Source organism: Musca vetustissima, unplaced genomic scaffold (genome assembly GCF_032173495.1).
Source record: "Musca vetustissima isolate MV318-11 ecotype Yass unplaced genomic scaffold, APGP_CSIRO_Mvet_v1 utg9424, whole genome shotgun sequence".
Lineage (NCBI taxonomy): Eukaryota > Metazoa > Arthropoda > Insecta > Diptera > Muscidae > Musca > Musca vetustissima.
The window spans coordinates 48,370-71,684 of record NW_026887200.1 but is presented as its reverse complement, the minus strand read 5'-3'; the positions used below and the strand labels follow the sequence as shown (position 1 = coordinate 71,684).

General features: G+C 36.1%; 1 protein-coding gene across 1 annotated transcript in view; it reads right to left on the bottom strand.

Moving 5' to 3' along the window:
• LOC133334798 (octopamine receptor beta-1R) overlaps nucleotides 1-23,315 on the bottom strand; it is a 77,187-nt gene that overhangs the window by 36,845 nt on the left and 17,027 nt on the right. The window contains exons 2-3 of the mRNA XM_061543116.1: nucleotides 19,136-19,333; nucleotides 18,849-19,020 (exon numbers count right to left, since the gene is read on the bottom strand). Coding sequence (XP_061399100.1) covers nucleotides 18,849-19,020; nucleotides 19,136-19,333 — 370 coding nt within the window. The remainder of the gene's footprint in view (nucleotides 1-18,848; nucleotides 19,021-19,135; nucleotides 19,334-23,315) is intronic.

Below are 23,315 nucleotides of genomic sequence, written 5' to 3'. Positions count from 1 at the left end.
ACTGTATCCCACAATACAGATCTGATCATCACCGAAAATTATAGGCGTGGTCCTTGGCAACAGACAAGCCTAAAGCTTCGCAGGACACATGAATTGTAATTTTTTTATAAATCAATAAAGAATATAAAAATAATAAACACAAAAAAACTGGAACTTCATGGACCAATACTTAAATATTTACGTGTAACTCCCACATCCGAGTACATACAACAATATGATTGGTATCAATTTAAAGGTCAACCACTCCTCTTGGATATACTATAAATTTTTCGGGTCTATGTCTTTTAGGGGTAAATATATACGCTATAGAATACAAATTTAGTCACACACCCGCTAAATATTGACCGATCTTTATCATGCTTATTCTTTGGTCCGAATCCCTTCTCCATGTGAAATTCGCGATGTTTGGGGCATAATTGCGGCCTCTGGAGCGACCAGAAAATCAGGCAAAAATAAAGTTTTTGGTCCATTTCATCCCCTAAACATTAATCTATCTTTACCAAAAACAATAGGGGTCTTCATTGGCCAGAACCCATCCTACATGCAAAATTTCGTGAAGATTGGTCCATAACTGGCCTGTATCGTGTTTACAAATTATAATGGACAGACGGACGGACGGACACACACGATTGGTATACTTAAAGGTGGGTCTAGCACCAACATTTCGCGGCGTTACAAACTCTTGGGGCTACACAAAGCTATAATACCCTGACAACATAGTTGTGTTGAGTATAATTAAATGCAATAACTGCAGACGCCACAACTCAAAAACTTGACCTATGGCGAACACATCAAAATGGAAAAATCTTACAGCTACCAAAATATTATTGCCGAATGCTATCATAATCCGAACACCTAATATTAATTTAATTTTTGTTGCTACAACAATATTTTTAATTAATATTTATTATAATCTATTTTTCCCAAGGCTGTCATATCAACCCCTTTCCCTAAATCTCATGGGCACCTTTCCTAATGACTCACATTAACTGCATATTAAAAATAGCTTAACATCAAAGCAAAACATAATAAACCACATTAAAACTTTTTCACATTTCTGATGATTTATTTAAACATATGCTACACACACAAGCGAACAAACAAACATCAAGGTGGAATGTATCTGTGTAAGTCGCCATCAAACAGAAGCATATACATGTCTATGCTACTAATCTTCAATCAATTTTACTCGCATGAAATTAGTCTGCTGCTGTCTGTGTAAAAATTCCACTTAAATCCTTTCGCTGCACACGGCACACATAAATCTCAAACATATTTATCTTTGTATAATGTATATGTGTGATGGTGATGGTACGGGAGCAGACACAGATTTGTTTTGTTTAAAGAATCTAATTAAAGTTATTAAAAGTTGCTGCGTTTACATGCCATAAAAAATAAATTAACACAAAAACCTAATTTACAATCCATGGGAATGGTGAGGGGAGATTGAGAATGGTGTAGTTGTTATGATGTGGTGGATAGACATCAAAACCAGGTGAAATGCTGGTTAATTCCTCCCATTCAAGTGCTGTTTTTTTGTTTATTTCATGTGTTTGCTGTTCGTTGTATGCGAATGAGTTGCTGTTGGTTTTGTTGTTTGTACAACACTTCGTTAATTAGTTGTACACAAAATAATCGGACAGAATGACAGGACAAATGTGATTTTACTGTATGTATGTAGTTGTTGTTGGAAGATAAGAGAGAATTCATGAACATTTATATTTAATGATTATTTATGAATAACTAATTTATGAAACACTAATATTTACAAATTGTGTAACAAAATATTAACCCTTTCAGTGTTTTTGTCGAATATATTCGACATTTAAAATTTCTCTCTTTCTTTGTGGTTTTTCGGTTATCCTATGTACCGTCGCAATTGATGTTTTTGTTTTAGCAAAATAGTCAGGCTGAATCCCAGTTTGTTGTTTTTGCTGAAAATCAGACAAAACTGTCCGAGGGTTAAAATAAAAATTGTTTTTTTTTTCTAAACTCTGTGCCTTTATATGATCTTAAATACAAAATTTTAGATTTTTATTACGACAAACAGTTTTTTTTGACACTGAAAGGGTTAAAAGAAAAATAAATATTTTACAATATGACAACAGATAATGAAATATGTAGTTTGTTAAATGTCCAAGTTGTTCCGTAAAGGTCAACTAAAGCCTCCCAGTCTGGTAGACGTCGTTGCGAGAATAAAATTCATATTAGAGCACTTTTTCTTGAAGCTGATCGAACGTGTGGGAAAACAAAGTTGGATGTTGCGATAAGCGGATGTCAACTATTACATAGAATTATTGATGCATTCGAAAAAAATCAAGACAATGGAGAACGCAACTGACCACATTAGAATTCTTCTAATTTTTAGATAAATCTCTCGGATATCTGTAGATGAGACTATCACAATCGCCCATGTGCTGCATTTCGAGTTTGCTCGAATGTGAAACATTTTCCCACATTTGGTGTGCTCCATTCCGAATACCAAAAAAAAAAAATATATATATATATATATTAGGAATATAATTCGACCACATGTAGCCTTGTGAATCGAAAAAGAAATGAGATTGTATGTGCTTTTCTGAACACATACAAATTTAAAAAGAATTCAGATTTAATATTTAACGTGTTTTTACAACATTTAATTAAAAAAACTAGTTTTCAAATTAGATTTTCTAGTAAAATTAAAGAAAATAAATAGGCATTCATTTCTCGGCACTGTCGCATTTAACGAGGAGATACTAACGTCGATGAGGATGTTGTGGATTTTATCTTTGACGATGAGCCCGTAGCAGACTTGGATGGTGAGGCCGACAAAATGGTCATGTATGCTGTACTGGCTGTTATTTTAGTGGGGAGATTTCGATAACAGATTGTTGCCAAAGGCATTGCTATTCATACGTATTATACTGCCGCCACCCCCGCCGACGTAAAGATTGCTAGAATTTTGTGAGGTAGTTAGTGAACACAGTTTGTAACATATTGAACAAAGCCAATGTTTAGAGCCGCACTTTCGATCGAAATTGAGCACACCATTTTTCACAAAATGGTGTGCTCAATTTCGTATGTATGGGAATTCAAAAACTCTCGGAACATGTCACATGGGCGAATGTTATATATATATATATATATATATTGGTTATTTCATAGAAAAACTCAAACAGTCCGATCATCAAAACGTGGGTCCTTGCAAAATTAATGCAAATTCCTTGTTCCTTGCATATGAATAATAATTTTTATAGTAGGACAACAATACAACGATTTACTCTTTTACGCTAAAAGTGATCGTACCGTGTTATTTCTTGAAGTGGCGATCAGAACTCATAACAGAGAACAAGAACAGGTCAACAACAATGGTCCTTGCTCTTTATTTTTAAATAAACATCCGATCATTTATCTCAATAAAAAGAAGATGACTAGAGGTAAGACATTCTTCTTATGGTATACATCTCCAAATCTCGGGTGTAATTTCAAAAATGACGTATAGTAAAATGCATTACCTTCAAATCATGAATCTACGTTGTAAATTCTTTTCATGAAATGTACGGTACTTTATTAGCGGATGTAGGAATTATTTAAACATGTCTAAATATTTTACTTTGTTCGCACAAAGAACTGTATATGTCAGAAGAGCTAATCAACACACACACACACACACCAATATTGACCATAATTAAAATTGTAGTACCATTTGGTTTCATTTGTTGTATTACCTATTACCTCCAAATCTCCACACAAATATAGCCATTTTACAATTTACAACTTTTTGTAATCTTGAAGAACTTATTTCCAAAAATATTCCCTAATATAATGATTCGAGCCCTATAGGTTCACCCAAATCTCAAAGTTATGGTCTCAATTTGGTAAAATAGAGCACATTAATATAAATCCAATAGAAATCATATTTCCCAATTCCAGAATTCCAGCCCGATATCTTCATCCATAATACAAATTATACCAAATTTAGTACCATTTAAAACACATAAATATCAATTTCAAAAACTTCTTACATAGTCCAATCATACACTCCAACAGTGATCCTAACTTCCTAAATCCACATTTGGTACCATTTAGTACACATTAGTGTGAATTTCTAAAATTCCTGCATAGCCCAATCATGCACCCCTACAATGGTCCTAACTTCAAATTTCAAAATTCCAGCTCTATCGGTTCGCCCAAAATTTAAATTGTACAAATTTAGTACCATTTAGTACACATAAGTGTGTATTTCCAAAACTACATCAATACCCCAATCCTACACTCCAACAAATTTCAGTGTTCCAGTACTATCGGTTTACCCAAATTCACATTTGGTACCATTTAGTACACATTAGTCCACATTCGAAAACATACACACACCCTAACAATGATCCTAACTCCAAATTTTAGGTTTCCAGCTCTATCGGTTCACCCTAAATTTAAATTGCACCAAATTTAGTACCCATAAGTATTAATTTCCAAAACTCAATACCCCAATCCTACACTCCAACAGTAACCTTATTTCCAGGTTTTAGTGTTCCAGTACTATCGGTTCACTTAAATTCACATTAATACACATTAGTCCAAATTTCCTAAACTTCCTACATACCCCAATCCTACACCCCAATGATCCTAACTCAAAATTTCATGATCTGAGCACTATCGGTTCACCCAAATTTTAAATTGTATAAAACATAGTACCATTTAGTACCCATAAGTATACATTTCCAAAACTACATTCATATACCAATCCTACACTCCAACAGTAACCTTATTTCCAAATTTCAGTGTTCTAGCTCTATCAGTTCACCCAAATACACATTTGGTACTATTTAGTACACATTAGTACGAATTTCCAAAACGTCCTACATACACCAATCCTACACCTTAACAGGGAACCTAACATCAAATTCCAGGATTCCAGTTTTATCGGTTCACCCAAAATTCAAATTGTACCAAATTTAGTACTTTTCGTAAACATAACTACACACTTTCGAAACTACCTCCTTATATCGACCCTATTTCTCAACATTAATTCGCATTTCAAATTTTAAGTTTTTAGCTCTATCCACCCACATGCTACTAAATTGTACACAATTTAGTACATTTTAGTACTTCGCGGATACTTATAGTTTGAATTTCCACTCCATCAGTAACCCTCATTTCAAATTTAGGAGTTCTAGATCTTCTGGTTCGGCAAATACAAATGGTACCATATTTAGTAATTACCCTCAGCCTTATGGCTAATGAGGGTATATACCCCATGGACCCCATGTTTCTTTGAACCAAATGCGTTTCAGAAAATTTGGAGTCGATTTACAAATAATTGTATACTAGCATGCGACCGGACTATATTATTTGAACCAAACTTTGTACAACCCTAGATCAAGTAGGAAGATGGGACACATTGGTCCACTCCTTCTGGTACCTCCACCACAAAGGGTTAAACATTTTCAGTATTTATAAATCCAATATCAGGAGAATGGAATGTCCGATTTGAACTAAACATTGCACATCCTATTACCTTTAGGAAGCCTGCGCTCTGCCCTCTCCTCTGGTATCTCCTCCAAAAGGGGTCAATATTATATAATCTTGGAAATTAATCAAATTAAATCTGAAACATCTTTTATAAAAATATATTAGTTCTATAAAACGAATAATAAAACCTGTGTGTAACTGCGAAGACCTTCTCCGCAAACTATAGGATGAGGGTATATATCTGTTTGCAAAACCTACTGACATTTTGTTACTTGTTATTAGTACAATTCGTGCCCTTCTAGAACGAATTATCAAAAACACTTCCATATATGACACCTTTGGACCAAGACTGTCCCTCATCCCAAACTTCAAGATTCTAGATTCAGCCGTTTCGTCTGAGCGTTGATGAATCGTTAAGTCAGTCAGTGAATCAGTTTACGAGGTGTACATATAGCCTTTCTTTGCAGATGAGCATTTCTAAATCGTCTTCAAATTGTGTGAACTTGATTTCGTCCCAGAAATATGGAATTTAAAACCTGTATTTCCAAATCAAAAAACCTGTATTTGGAATCAAAGTGCACTGATGAATTTTGAAATTTCCAATATTGAGTTATATAAATATTCACAATAAAATCCAAACTACTGTGCTAGTATGGACAACCATTATACCTTTTTAAAACTACAAATACTCAAACTACATTTGCATAAACATATATGAAAATCCATTATATCCTTAAAGCACATTATAGATGTTTTCCTTCAACTATTGAAAGCTTTGCAATGTAATAAACAAATTCCCCCCTAGCTTCAGCTGATTCTTGGCAATGAAAAAAAGGAGGAAAAAAGAAACCAACTCCAAGAACACAACATAATTATTATAAACAACATCAGCAGTAGCAGCATTAATGTCGTAATAACGATAGAGACGACATAAGGTACCAACCAACCAAGAGCAGATCCCTATCTATCCCTACCACATTACATTTTAACGTTTATAGATTGACTTTTGCACAAATGCCTTGGCAAACACTTGGTTGCCTGTATACGAGCAGCTGTATAAAGGAGGAAATCACCACACAAACACACAAAAAAGAAGAACGGAAGGAAGTTTATATCTCATTTACTTGGAATATGGGTAAATTATATTTCTTCGTGTTGTTGGCACGACAGCTGGCGTAGAAAATGAGGAGCAGGCAGACAGTTTGCTGCTGTTGTGAGCTATGCGAATAAATAACGGAAAAGCTAAATAGATAATGGATGATATACACGCAGTAACAGCACAACTATTACACTAAAGATTCAAAGGCTCAAACACTCACACACACACGAAGTAGCAGCACTTATTTATGCGTATGTGTTTGTGCGTGTGTGTGTTTGTGCGTATTTTACATATTTCAATTTTTCTTCTTTTATCATCGGAGCAGTGGAAGTGAGAGTGTATAAATCAATTTTTACCAGCAAAACATACCTTTTGTATACGCTCCGGCTCTTCGGGGGAGGCATACGAATATAGTGAGGCTTTGTGCGAATATTCTGTGTGTTGTGTTCAGGAATTTTTAGTATTTCCATAAGTCTATTATCTGCGTAAAATTTATTCTACGGCACGAAACCTTTCATTGCACACAACGAACAAATACGCCAAACATCAAGGCTAAAGAATTGCAATAAAAAGATGAGGTGCCATAACAATAATGCACACACACACATGCATACATAGAGGCATCATAAAAAACCGCAGATTCATTATCATATTGCATACAAAACACATCGTCATCATAATGACATTTGTAAAAGTTTTAATATTTACATCCTTGATAAAATTTCTCAAACAAATAATCTTATTAGAGGTGCAGTATTGGAAAGAATTTAGTATGATAATTTAATTTGTTTCCACGTTATAAAAAATAAAATATCGGTAATGTGCACGAAGGTTATAATTGGAGTTTAAGGACGCATATTGGTGTAGAAGTCAATTTCGTTGGCCAAAACCCCACAAATTGAATATACTAAGAAACAATAATTTAAAAATCGTTAATTTCTCATTTGATTCCCAGATTTAATAGATGTTTAAATAAACCGTGAGCGGAGCAGTATAGTCGGACGGGGCCGACCATACGATAAACCACGGAACATTCTTCGAATTTTTTTTTCGAGCCTGGGCAATATTTCGTGATAGTTGCACCCTCTTGCCCGATTAGAGGTCAACAGCACCTCTTCCTTACACTGACATATTTTCCGAATATTACTAATATTCTGTGCAGTCCCTCTAATTACTTGTCCATATCCCCTTCACCGTGGGTTGTGTTGTGATGTTCGTCTTATAATTGTGGCCTATAGATCGACTCGAAAAAAACACAAAATAAAAATAAGTTTTCGGTCCACTTCATCCCAAAATTATTATCTGATCATGATCGAAAATTACACTGTGCTACAAAATATAAAAACATTTTTTTTCAGGGGTTCTAATGTACCAATTCTGTTTGGTTAGAGTCTCTGGACCACGAAAATACCTTTGGTTTTTCTGGGTCACTTCGAAAATTAATTTTATAACGGTAAATATAGAGAAAAACGTGGTTTCATGGATTTTCAATTTGAAACTCGAATAACTTATTTACTTTTATATAAATATAAAATTAATTTTCGAAGTGACCCAGAAAAACCAAAGGTATTTTCGTGGTCCAGGGACTCCAACTAAACAGAATTGGTACATTAGAACCCCTGAAAAATGTTCGTGTCGCACAGTGTTATAGGCGTTGTCCTTGACCATAAGAGGGACATTTCAAAGCAATCAGCGCTATATTTCCGCCATCCAGTGTGGTTATGGTTTACTAAATAGTAATGGCGTAACGCCCACATCCGAATACATACGACAATATAATTGGTGTCAATTTAAAGGCCAACCTCTCTTCTTGAATACATTATCAACTTCTCGGGTCTATGAGTAAATATGTACGCTACAGAATACAATTTTTGTAATTTTTCACACAAAAGTCAGGGTCCATTTACCCGCTAAATATTGACCGATCTTTATAAAAACTGGCATGCTTATTCTTAGACCCGATCCTCTTCTCCATGTAAAATTTCACGATGTTCGGACCATAACTGCAGCATCTGAAGCGACCAGAAAAGTCGACAAAAATTAAACATTTGGTCCATTTCATCCCCCAAATATTAACCGATCTTTACCACAAACAATAGGGTTCTAAATTCGTTTTTGCGATGAAAGCTCTTCGATAGTATATTAAGAACCCTGATGAAGGATAAATTTACCAGATCTCAAATTTTTGAATTATGGTTTAATTAATGTTTTACTGCTAACTCTAGAAGCCAAGAGATGGCTTCTAGAGTCTATTTATTCAAGAACAAATTCTTTGCCTCAAAGTCTATACTAATAAAAGAGTATAGTAATTGACTGACTGATTGATTGACTTAACGATTCATCAACGCCCAGACGACACGGCTGAAGCTGAAGGATCTTCAATTACGGGATGAGTGTCACTTTTGGTCCAAAGGTGTCAGGTAAGGCTGGGTTTTTGGAAATTCGTATTAGAACGGCACGAAAAATACTAAAAAGTACTAAATGTGGTGCCATTTGTATTTGGCGAACTGGTAGAGAGAGAGAACTGTTAAATTTGAAATGAGGGTTACTGATGGAATGTAGAATAGATGTGCCATAGGGCTTTTTGAACATTCGAATTATAAGTATCTGAAAAGTACTAAAATGTACTACATTTGGTAGAATTTCAAAAAAAAAAAAAAAAAACTTGAAATTTGGAATGCGAATCAAGGGTCGTGAGAAGTAGGGTCGTTGTAAGGAGATCGTTTTGAAAGTGTCTTCTCATGTATTCGAAAAGTTCAAAACTGTACTATAATTTGTACAATTTGAATTTGGAGGAAGGGATGGAGCTGGAAAATTAACTCTACCGTCAGAATGTAGGATTGCGATTTGTAGGTAGTTTTGGAAATGTGTACTTATGAGTACGAAAAGTACTAAATGCTACCATATTTGGTACAATTTGGATTTGTATGAACCGATAGAGCTGGAACACAGAAATTTAGAAATAAGATTACTGTTGGAGTGCAGGAGTAGGGTATGGATGTAGTTTTGGAAGTTCGTACTTATTGGTACTAACTTTGGTTCAATTTGAAATTTTGGTGAACAGATATAGCTGGAATCGTGAAATTTGGAGTTAGGATCATTGCTGGGGTGTAGGATTGGACTATGTAGAATGCATTGGAAATTCGTACGAATGTGTACCGATAGAGCTGGAATCTTAAAATTTGATGTTAGAATTGCGCTTTGTAGAAAGTTTTGGAAACTCGTACAAATGTGTACTAAATTTTGTACAATTTAAATTTTGGGTGAACCAATACCGCTGAAATTCCTAAATTGGTAGTTAATTACTGATGGGGTGTTGGATTGGGATATGTAGAAAATTTTGGAAATTTGTACTAATGTGTATAAAATGGTACAAAAATGTATATTTGGGTGAACCGATAGAGCTGAAATCCTGAAATTTGGAGTTAGGATCATTGTTGGGGTGAAGGATTGGATTATGTAGAATGTATTGGAAATTCCTACGAATGTGTACCGATAGAGCTGGAATCTTAAAATTTGATGTTAGGATCAATGTTGGGGTGTAGGATTGCGCTTTGTAGAATGTTTTGGAAATTCGTACAAATGTGTACTAAATTTTGGACGAACCAATACAACTGAAATTCTGAAATTGGTAGTTAGAGTTACTGTTGGGGTTTTGGATTGGGATATGTAGAAAATTTTGGAAATTTGTACAAATGTGTACAAAATGGTACAAAAATGTATATATGGGTGAACCGATCATTTGGAGTTAGGATCATTGTTGGGGTGCAAGATTGGGCTATGTAGAAAGTATTGGAAATTTATTTTAATGTGCACCGATAAAATTTGATGTTAGCATCACTGTTAGAGTGCAGGACTGTTACAGCGTAGAATTGGGGTATGGATGTAGGTTTGAAAATTTGTATTTTTGAGTACTAATATTACTATACATGAAATTTGGTTTAAAGGCGGACCAATAGAGCTGGAATACTAAAAATTTGAAATTTAGATTACTGTTGGAGTGTGGAATTGTCGTATAAAGGTATTTCTGTAAATTCGTACTTATGTGTACAAAATGGCACTAAATTTGGTACAACTTGGATTTAGGGTAAACCAATAGTGCTGGAATCTTGACTATTGAATTACTAGTAATGGAAATGTGCGTATGCGTACTAAATGGTACTAAATTTGATCAAATTTGAAACTAAAAGTAGTGTCGGAATGTAGGATGTGTTTATGAATGTAGTTTTGGAAATTTGTATGGTTACTAAATGGTACTAAGTTTGATACAATTTGGATTTAGGAAAACCGACAGAACTGAAATCTTGAAATTTAGATTTAAGATTACTATTGGAGTATTCGATTGGGGTATGCGGAAAATTTTATAAATTACTACTTATGTGTACTAACTGGTACCGAATTTGAGCATTTACTACTAAATTGACTAAGTCATTTTGAGTGTTTAACTCCTAGAATGGACCCGAACTCTATTTCGAACATTTTTACTTCCACTCTTATTTTAAAAAAAATTGGGAACTTGGTAGCACTCCCACGTAGAAAAGTAATTTTAACTTAGCAAATGTAAAGCAACGGCACTGACTAGCTTCAACATGGCAAATCACAGGCTTATCTTTGTCCCTATTTCATCTTAATTGTGAACACTGACTTCCCCGCGGTGTCATAATCTTGACGGCCCCGCAAACGTATAAAGGACCACTATCTGCGAATTTGCACTTGGCACGCACGTTGTACAGAACAGACACAGCCTTCGCTTCGGAAGATGTACTCATGAAGTACATCAATTTTTGAATATGATATCTCTCAAATGGCCGCCTCTGGCGTTGATGACGTATTGGGCCCCTTTTTGCTGCATTTTCCATCGTTTTTGCCAACATTTCGGCCGGAATAGCGGCTATTTCTTCACGAATCTTGTCCTTGAGCTCTTCTACGGTCCTTGGTTTGTTTACGTAAACATTTGACTTCAAATATCCCCACAAGAAGAAGTCAGGCGGCGTCAAATCGGCCAGTCCAAATCACCACTTTTCGACATCAAACGGCCCAGAAACAAATTCTTCAGAAAATCGATTGTTATGCGACTTGTGTGCGGTGGAGCGCCGTCTTGTTGAAACCAGAACTGCCTCATACGCTTTCGACGAATAATTGGCATCACAAAATCGGTCATCATGTCGCGATAACGCTCCTGATTGATGGTAACAGCATGGCCATTTTCATTTTGGAAGAAAAACGTCTCAATGACCGTTTTCGCACTAACGCCGCACCAAACTGTGACTTTTTCGTCATGAAGAGGCACTTCTTCAATCTCCTGAGGATTTTCAGTGGCGTAAAAACGGCAATTTTGCTTATTTACTACGGTCCCATTCAATGTGAAATGGGCTCCATCGGTCATGATAATTTTGTTCCAAAATTGCTCGTCATCTTCGGCCATTTCGTTGACTCTTTGGGCCCATTCCAATCGACGAGGCTTGTCCGCAGGCAACATTCTTAGCGTCAATTTAATTTTGTACGGGAACAAATGCAAATCAATGCGAATAATCCGTTGTAAAGTGGACCGAGCCATGCCCAACTGCTGAGAGCGTTTTTGGGATGTTCTTGGGGACCTCTCAACACTGGCTCGTACGGCAGCGATATTCTCGGCCGATCGCCTTGGTCGACTTTTATATGGCCTCTTCGGATTAGAAAGAGTCTTACCAGTCGAAAATTTTTCGTGTAAACGCTTAATGGTGTTCTTAGAAGGCACGCTTCTCACATTTTTTAATGTTTTAAGAGCACGTTGAGTTTTCACAATTGACTTCTTCTGTTGAATGTAAATTTCAACTATTTCAGAGCGCTCGCGTGGCGTGTATTGGTCCATGGTAAAAATCTGCTTGGACTGACGCTTCAAACGCGGTATGTCATTAAGCGATGTGACATCTCTGTCAAAAGTTGTAGCGTTGCCAGATGGGTCCGTCGAATATGGGCAACCCTGTAAATCTGTAAAGTTCTTCTACATCAGTCTTATTTGCGCCCATGCTCCGACGGAAGTCAAAGACAAACATACCACAGTCAGAAAATTCAGCCTCCATGAAGAAACATCCGACAACGGCATGAGGTCGATTGACATCGAGGCACCAGATTCAAGCATTTCGATATACACACGGCCACCTGGATTTCTCCAGACCAAGCAACGACAAAACAAATCGATAATGTTGTGATAGACGGAAGGCATTCGTCCAGTGTTTGAGACGTTCGATCTATTCCATTATCTTGAAGTAGCCAAGGTTCGCACTCGTCTTAATGTATCAGCAAAGTGGCGAAAGCACTATTGGCCAAGATAATAATATAGAAGCACAATGGAAAAGAATTGCCACTACTCCCTACAAACTACTGCAGCAAAGCAAGAATGGTAAGGATTCAATCCTTAAAAAAGGTGAAATTAATTTTCAAGAATCGAAAGATTAGTCATGACAATTTAAAAATCAATTCTTAGAGGCTAAGAATGATAGCTTAAACGTCTTCGAATTCATATAAATAATTTATTAAACGTTGAGAAATAAAGCAAAGACACAACTCGATATCTACCTTCAAAAAATTCCCCCTGACCCATTGTAATATTAGTCTTAAGATTTAAGAACAAAGTTTAATACAGTTTCTAAGTAGTTTACAGAACTCCCATATTTCCTAGTTAATTAGAAAAAACAAATAGGCTTTGTTTGTTAATAAAAAAACACCAACACACATTAATTAACTTTAAAGTATCAACAACAATTAAAACAACATGTTTCTGCAATTTGACAACATTTGCTTATAAATATTAAAGAACAAAACGACAAATGCTCATAAACAGACGGCAGAATGCCAACCCGTCGCGCCCTCTTTAAGAATTTCAAATGGCTCTGAGCATAAATGTCCGTCGTCGTCCCGTAAAACAACTGTTGAGGAAGCTAGCAGCCAGCCAGCCAGCGAAAGAAGCAGCTAAAAGGAAAACAATAAAGCTTAACTAAATTAGAATTTCCTTTTAAAGGAGGCAGTTGTCACAGTTGTTGGCAGTGTCGTTGTCGCGTAGTCGTTTACATTGGAATTTTCTTACAAGCATTTGTCGTTTGGGGGGTACCTACTTATTTCCACGTAGTTGTGGTGCTTATTTCTGTTGTTGTTATTGTAATTGTTGTTCACTTTATTTCATAGCCAGCAAGGATATGCGGTGCTTCATGGCATGTAGCAGGAGTAGTGGTGGATATTGTGCTGCTTTTTGTGGTTTGTTTTTGTTGCTGCCGCCGTTGTTGTGATTTTATTTGTTTGTTAAGGACATTAAATTAAAATGCTGCAAAGAAACCAAACAACCACTTTAACAACAACGAGCAACAACAACATCAACCTACCGGCAGCAATTACTGTTCGAAGTAAACATTTAATAAACGACGAATGCAAAACGACTTCAATGACCAACCGGTATGGCCAACCTGTAGAGCTGTTTTCTTGTGTGTGTGCGTGTGCTGTGTGATAATGGTTTTACTCTTTTTTTGTTTTACTTTTTATTAAGTGGTGAGAATATTTTTTTCTTTTTCTCTCAATTGAATGTACACACACACATAGTCCATGTACACATGGACAAAGTGTCCGAGTTCAATTTTTACGCAAATATTTGTATGGTAATTTATAGCTGCTGTTGCTGCTATAGATGATCATGTGTTCTACTCCTGTTCCAATTCCAATTCACAGATGCCTTTTTCCTGCCACACCATACCTGTAGTCAAGTCAGAATATGTATGGAATTAATTCAATGTCAAGAGAAGGTGCTTGAGTGTAGAACAGAGTTGTAGACGACAATGCGGCAGGCAGTGTGTTTGACTTTACTGATACTTAATCGATTTGGAATTTAATTAAAATGAAGAGCACCTATAATGACTAGGCGGAGTGTTCTCCTTGTTATGAGATATGCTATACGAGATATGAATACACTACAGACAACTATAGTACCAGTAAAATGTAGTACAAATATTATTTTTGATATTGGATAATCGTTGAATTTCGAAGTGGACTGAAGATTCCTGACGGAGCGTAAAGTTGAGATATTAATGTGTTTGTTGCAACTCGTGCTATCGTGTTTGCACGATTCTAGTATCTCGAAATTTGGTAGGGCTTTCGGGAAGGCATAAAAAAGGTAATAAATGTTACTAAATTTGGTACCTTTGTTATGAGTGAATGAGGAAAACTTAAGTTTTGAAAACGCTGTGCCACTAGATTTTTTCCTTTTGGAGATGAAAACCCTTGGTCAATTTGTTGACTCTATAGTTCCTTGCTTGTGGCTCGTTTTTGGGATTACAAGTCCAATCGCTTATACGATTTTAAATAGTGTCCTCCAAGACAAACATTGATATTCGTATTTTTTTCAAAAAACTTCATAATGCATACTAATGAGTTTCGGATCCACTCAGCTAGTCGATATATGAAGAACTCTTGGAACCATGGAACCTTGCAGTAACATCTGATAAGTTCTGTTCAGTTTGGAAAGATTTATGTTATCTAGTTTTGGGTGCCGTAGGGCATGGTAGATACCATGTAAAGTCTCCGACTACCAAGTCAAGTCCAGACATCCGTTGACGTAGTTGAGCTGATATGAGCCGCGAGTTCATCCATAGGTTGCACACACACGGAAAACACCACATACTATGAAAAAGCAACGAAAAAGAAAACCAAATCCCCAAAATGATCTGCGAATCTGAAATTGGAATGTGCGCACGTTGCATAGAACAGACGAAGTTTTCGCTTTGGCGGATGTACTCAAGAAGTACAAAGCCGATAGTATTGCCTTACAGCAAATGCGACGGAAAGGGATTGGTGTTAATAAAACAGGAAATAACGTACTGTATTATAGTTGTTATAAAACGAGGCTGCGGATTTATGGTTAACAGGAGAATATAAAACCTCGTCCCTAGATTCATTCCAGTAGATGTGAATTGACATAATCCGTATAAAAGCGAAGTTCTTCTACATCAGTCTTACTTGTTTCCATGCTCCGACGGAAGACAGAGATGAGCAGACCGCTGCCCTGGTCATGGGCCATTCCTGGTTAATTGTCACACGAGAGAGATGACATCGTCAAGCTTCTCATGCTTGTGGCTTGATTAAATTAGTTCGGTAATTACATGTAAAACCACACCGGCATGTAAATAATACTACCACTCAGTACGGTTCGCCATTACACTGATGAACATTAAAATTATGCTAGGAGATTTTAATGCAAAAAATCGAAATGGGAAAATATGTTTGACCCCACCGTCGGAAAAGTCAGCCTCCATGAAGAAACATCAGACCACGGTTTGAGGTTTATTTACTTCGCGGCGGCACCGAATCAAGCATCTCGATATACACAAGGCTCCCTGTGATAGACGTAAGGCTTTCATCCAGTGTTTTATGCGTTCGATAGATCAGAGGAGCGAATATCGATTCGGACCATTACCTTGTAGCAGCAATGGAGAAGACTAATCCGCTCAACTTACCTACTTGCTAGTCGAAATCAGTCCTTGTTCCGATAGTAATATTATAGAAGCACAATGACAAAGAATTGCCCACTCCCTACAAACTACAGCAAAAGCAAAATTTGAGTACCAAAAATCACCATTAAGAAACTCATGGTGTCGTAATGCTACTATGATAAAAAAAGCTGCTTATAGGGTAACCCTGCAAACAGTAGCAAGAACACACGAGGGAGAAACGGAAAGAGGAAAATTGTATTAAAAAAAGAAATAATAACAAAACCGTGAGCGGGTGCAAATCGAGATGTACAGGAGTCAGAACGAAGTCCGTACATTTTACCAACGAGTAAAACACCAAACCGAAGGCTTTTGTGCAAGCACATTCTCCTCTAGAATAGAAGATGTAAAGCTGCGTTGAGGATCTGGAAGGAGATTTTGCAAAAAGATGATGGTATCCATTGTATACCACCTAGCCAAGAAGGGGTCAGAATAGCAATACATCTGGTGAAGAATAATAAAGCTGCAGGTGCGGAAGGCTGACCAGCCGAATTATTCAAGACAGGTGGACGAATGCTGATCAGTAATAGGCAAAAGGTGATTATTACAATCTGGCTAGAATAGTGCACAAAAAAGGAGATCAGACGATATGTGCCAACAGAAAAATAACTCGCCATTCATTCGTATATAAAGTGCTAACCAGCGTGCTGTATGAGCGACTAAAGCCGATGATCCATGACATTATTGGACCGTACTAATGTGGCTTCAGACCTGGCAAATCCATCATTTACCAGATTTTCACACAGCGCCAAATCCTGGAAAAATCACACGAAAAATACATCGACACATTCCACTTATTCGTCGACTACAAAACCACATTCGACAGCCCAATTCGCTCAGCGGTGCTTAAAGCCATGTCTACGTTCGGCATTCCTGCGAAAATTATGCAGCTATGCAGAATAACTTTAACTCTTGAAGCTCTTCAAAACGAGGTTAAACAAGGAGGCAGTTTATCATGTAACTTTTTTAACATCCTGTTCGAAAAGGTCTTACGAGATGGCAAAGGTAAACAGAAATGGCAGCCATGACATGGACATAATGGAGCGAACATTTCGAACGGTTCGTGCCACATTTGACAAGATAGAAATGAGTCTGCCAATGTGCAGACTCATTTCTATCTGCCAATGTCCAGTAGATTTGGACCAACTGTGGAAAATGAGAACTACAGCTTTGAGGTTTTTAGAGATTTTATCAGTTCGGAGAAGGATAGTGTTGGCCAACGATGCTACTATGATCTGAGTAAGTAATTCAAAAACAAGGACACTACCCAGACCAATGTCGCACTCTACAAGATGCTGATACTACCCGTGCTGGTATATGAAACAGATGACGAAGTTCTTGGAGTGTTTGAGAGAAAAATTCTCCGAAAAATCTATGGACCTATAGTTAGACGCATGGAACTGCATCGGTGGCTAGGTCATTTTGTGCGAATTGATGTGGATACCCCATCTTAAAAGGCGTATAAAAGGGAGTCTATTGATGGCTCACGCAAAAGTAGAAGAATTCCATGGAAAGATAAAGGGGAACACGGGCTTTCAAACTGGAAACAAAAAAAAAAAAAAAAACTATGAAAAATATCGACGCGTCGAAAAATATGTGTATACCCTCAGCATTATGGAAAATGTGGGTATATACACTTTGCTATGGCAATAATTTACGTCATCGAAATATTTGTTTTAGACGCCATGTTTCTTTGGACCAAATCCGTTTCTGGCAATTTGGAGAGTTACAGATGTCCGTCTGTCTGGCTAAAGCGCATGATAACATTCGTTGGGAGTAACCGATTTCTACCAAACTTTGCACTACATAACATTTCTCCCAAATATAGTTTAAGTTCAAAGAAGGGGAGAAGGAGAATATCGATCCTCTCCTTGATACCTCCTTAAAAAATGATGAAAATGTTGCTCAAATTTAATTAATCATGACAACGGGCTATCCGATTTCAACCAAACCTTGCGAAACTTATTATCTTTACCAAGCATAGATACTTCCTGAAGATGGGACCCATTGATGAAATTTATAAAAAAGTTTGCTGAAGGTTATAAACAATACGAACATCGAACCCACGAAACGACGAAAATAATATTTCTCCCTGTGCATGTATCTCCAATATCACCCATCATCATCCCTGTAATCAGATTTTAAATTGAAGCGTTATTATGCAAATTTTAAAAAGTAGGCCATTCCTGGTTAATTGCCACCAGAGAGAGATGACATCGTCAAGCCTCTCATGCTTGTGGCTTGATTAAATTAGTTCAGTAATTACATGTAAAACCACACCGGCATGTAAATAATACCGCCACTCAGTACGGTTCGCCATTACACTGATGAGGCATAGTCGAAACTAACTGCACAGTGTCATGAAACATACATATATTTATTTTAAAAAGTTTTATACAGTCCTCCCTTTTCAATGGGAACATCGAATTTTATGTAATGAAAACTTCTACGGATATTTTGTATCCGCAATTTTATTTTTTTTTTTAACCGAGGTCCTTCGCTTGGATTCCAAAAATTCTATTGAAAATCTCAAATATTACACAACCAGATGCACTACACTGTGAATTGATAACAAGGTCATGTGGAGTGCATATCTTCCACATGCTACTAAAGGCTTTACCATATCGCTTAACCAATCCCGAACATATTTATAAATAATTTGCTTTACCGATACGAAATAACCCATAAGGCAGCGAACTTCACACTCTTCATTATATCAATAACAACAACAACTACAACGACTACTTTAAAGGCTGTTCAAAATTCAAGGTTATCACACTTACATGAGGATTTGACTTTAAGTAACGCCAATTTTCACTGGTCGTATACCAACCGGAACAAATGGGCAGAAATGAGAGTAAAGCCGGCGCCAGCCACACAATCACCAGCATGATGAACACTCGCCGGTGTGTCATAATTAAAGGATAATCCAATGGCTGGACAATGGCATAGTATCTGTGAGGGCGAGAGAGAAAAAACCAAACCAAAGTGATGAAGTGTTAGTGTTAAGGCGGGTGCAACGAGAATCCAATGCCATGTAATCTTGTTTAAAGTCCACTACTCAACTTACCTATCCACCGATATGCAGCACAGGTGCATTATACTCGCCGTCGAAAAGTAGACATCGAAACTGTTCCACATATCACACATGATTGAGCCGAACATCCATTTACCGGATATTTCAACGGAAGCATTAAAGGTCATGGCACACAAAGCCACCAGCATATCCGCCACCGCCAGTGAGACCACAAAATAATTGGTGATAATCCTGTAAAATAGTCAAAAATATGAAGAAGTCACGTGAAAATGTCGGCGAAAATGTTTGGCAAACACGCAAATGTTGGCGAGGCATGCAAGTTCATAAAGTCAGAATTGTGGTGGGTGGTGTGATGAGGCAGGAGATGTAGGGAGTAAGAGAGTGAGAGGTCTAGGGAGAAGTAACAAGGGATTTTTGCAAGCCTCAGAAAATTACAAAAAACGACAGTCAAGTGACAAATTGTTTTGTGTATGTGTAAGTCAGGGGGATTATCGTTGTATTCCGATGAGGTAAATGGAGGTTGTATTGTGTGAGTGTGTGTGTGCAGTGGGGAAAAATTACTGTGTGTGGCATATGGATAATTGATTTCTTAAAGTATGAGAGAGAATTTAAATGTTCAATACAGGATAAAGGAAATTTAAATACTTAAAGACTTTTAAGTATGAAGTATGAATGAATTACTAACGATTAATACTAGCAATTAATATTACATATTACATAGAATACCCCTAATTTTTCAAAATAGCTTAAGTTTGTATAGGTCGTATACGTGTTACCCATGAATATAGGCAACGCGTATACGCAACGTCGAACAGAAAACTCTTCGAACTGCATATAATGCATAAAATAGTAATAACTTTTAAGATTTGTGTTCAGATTTTTTTATTTAATTTCGGCATAAATTGTATTAAGGCGTCTGAAATAATGACATATGTTTATGGTAAATATTTCAGAATAATCCGAGAGTTCTTTAAATCGTACAAATAATTCTTACAATGGGTTCATTTTGGGCATAATTACTTTTATGTGAAGTTACATTAAAATACCTATATAAATATTAAAATATTTAATTCGAAATATATTAGGTTTGGAAAAATTTTGAGCAAAAATTGGAAAATTTGGACAAAGACGCTGAAAAAATACCAGCATCGATCTGTTATATTCGAATTTTAAAATCTTATAAGGACAAATATGACGCACAAAGAGTAGAGATAGAAGCAGTATTAATTTTATTTAACTGAAGATATATCATCGCAAAAATTAACTGCAATAGCCCGGAGATTTTTCTTCATGAATAACAAAAAATGCATCTCGCCATAAATCAGAGACACTGGGCGAATTTGCTCCTCTGGGTTCAAAATATACAAGTCCACCTCCATGCACAATGTTATTTATGCAGGCAGTAGAATCTCGATGTAACGAGTATTTTATACAAATCCAAATATAAATTTCAGTTGTCATTTCATTGAAAGCAATATTTTTTACGAGGAGGAATAATAATAAATGTGTTTATGTGAAACTACAATGATTTGGCTCTAAAGATTCTTTATGTTTGTAAATTTCGAAAACACCAATTACAATCCATTTTAGATCGTGTAAACGTTTGGTATGCCGAAAATATTGTAACCTTGCCGTTTCACATTTTTTCATTACTCCAATTAAAGACAACCTGCAACATCGTTTAATAGCAATTGAAAACTAATAGTTGACCTAAAGCCATGCATAATTACTTGTGTTCTTCAAAGTCAATGCATTTATAAGCAACTACCTTTCTTGAAGTACACAATAATTCTCATTCACTTCATATTGGTTCGCATATATGTTTCACTTTTTCCATACAGATCCTTTTTCGAACCGACAGTGACTAGCAAAATACTAACGAGCTAACCCATTACCTTCATACCAGCCGACCACAAATAAGAAGGTATTACAGTAAAGATTGAAATATAAAGCTCCCAAGGACAATAAATAGTACTACTAAAACCCAATATAATTCTAAGTAGAAAACTTGTATATAAATTCAATGTAATTAAAAACAAGTGTCTGTCGGTTTGCCTTCAGCCTATGGTTTGCGGAGGTCTTCAAACCGTTTTAATTATTCGCTTTTTATATAAGAGGTTTCGGATTTATTGTTGTTAAATCAGCAATTCAATTGACTTCAAATTAAATTTAAATTTATCTCCCCCATTTGTGGGGGAGGTCTTAGAAGGAGAGTATCAACGTTACGTATACGTTTTTATCTAAGAGGTTTCGGATTTATTGTTGTTAAATCAGCAATTCAATTGACTTCAAATTAAATTTAAATTTATCTCCCCCATTTGTGGGGGAGGTCTTAGAAGGAGAGTATCAACGGATCCCATTTCCGAACTTGATCTAGGTGTAATAATAGCTTGTGCAATGTTTGGTTCAAATCGCATAATATTGGATTTATAAGTATTGAACATTATGATCATTTGTGGGGAAGATACCAGAAGGAGTGGAGACCAATATATCCCATCTTCGAACTTGATCTAGGCTTGGCAAAGTTTGGTTCGAATCGAATAGTCCGTCTTTGGGAATTGTTTCGAAGATTGGAATAACGCTGACATACGATTGTTATATCTGAGGGGAATTACTCATTTGGCAGGAAACTGTTTACCTATTCTGGTAGAAATTAGCGGTGTCGTTAAATGGAATTTATATCTAACAAGGAAATAAGTGGTAAAGGTATACCCTCATATATACCCTATGAGATATCGTATGTATTATATACTAATAACGACTTTTGTGGGGAAGATACCAGATATGATGGATATATTTACGATAATTGCACTACACAAAAAGCTAGAAAATATTAAGGTCTGATAGGTTCAGACAACAAATATCAAATCGCATACTCCATTCGCTTTAGGTAAAATTTAAGTTTTCAAAACGTTGAGCCTGTGCTAGGAAGTTACCAGAAGGAGTGGACCGATGAGTCCCATATTATATATCGATCCTGGTTTGTGAAAATGTTATATTGCATTTAACGGATCGTACAGACTATCATCCAAATTGTCTGAAATTGATTTGTCCTAATAAACTTGGGGTCTAAAATCAATATTATGACGAGCAGAATTTTTGTCGTATTGAAATATAAATATAACAAATAAAAAACGATATTACTTTTTATACCCTCCACCATGAGGATGACAATCAAAATATCCAAAATTAATGAGGGTTCCTAGGAGAAAACTCATGTTTATGATAGAGCCTTGGACTTACCTAAAAATACGTGAGAAAAAGGCGATTGAAATTCTCAAAATATCTAATAGTGGGACTAGCGTTAGTGGACTAGATGTCGGTAATAAGTTTTAGTGCGGACAGTCAATTGTATTGAAAAGCGTGTCAAAAAATACCAAAACCAAATACCAAATTACAGACAATTCGGTTGAAAAACGAATCCAAAACAGACGGATTGACAGACGGACTTGCGTAAATCGATATAGAATTTTATTCTGATCAAGAATATATGAGAAATTACAAAATTCTTTTAAAATTTCATTAAAAAAAATTTGAAAAATTTTTTGGCGAGCACATTTATGATTTTTGGTATATAGGTTAAGAAAATTATGCTGATTAGAAATCTGTTCTGCGTTCACAAATTCGGATGCTGCGCACAAAAGTTATAGGGGTTTTAAATCTTGTATTTCAAATATAAATTAAATGGATTCCTATTCGTTGTAATTCGCGAATTTAATAAAACAATTTTTTTTTGAATTTTCGATTTTTTAGTATGGTTAAGAGGATACGTTTTTGCCTTAATCTTCTAAAATATACGACGCTTTCTTCTGCAAATTCTTTTAGATGATTGTTAAATATCGGTAGATTCATCTGATAAGAGTTTCAGCGTCATTAATGGCTAAATATATTGCACTTACAATACATAAAAATGATCAATATTGAAAAGCATGCAATTCGCGTGTTCGTGGAAATCAGTGGTTGCGCATGCGGTTTTCGTATAAACCGAATTAATGTCTTTCAATAATTATTAATTTGTCAATGTTTAATTTAGCGGTCAAAGTGTGCCGCTCGATGCACTTTACTATGCAAAAACTCTAAAATGTCTAAAAACCACGCAACGTGCATACGATTTTTATGCGCATCCGATTTCAGTAATCTCCTATGAAAATACACAAAAGGACACCTATTTTAAAAGGATCGGTTAAGAACCGCGGATGTGCCTCCACAATCA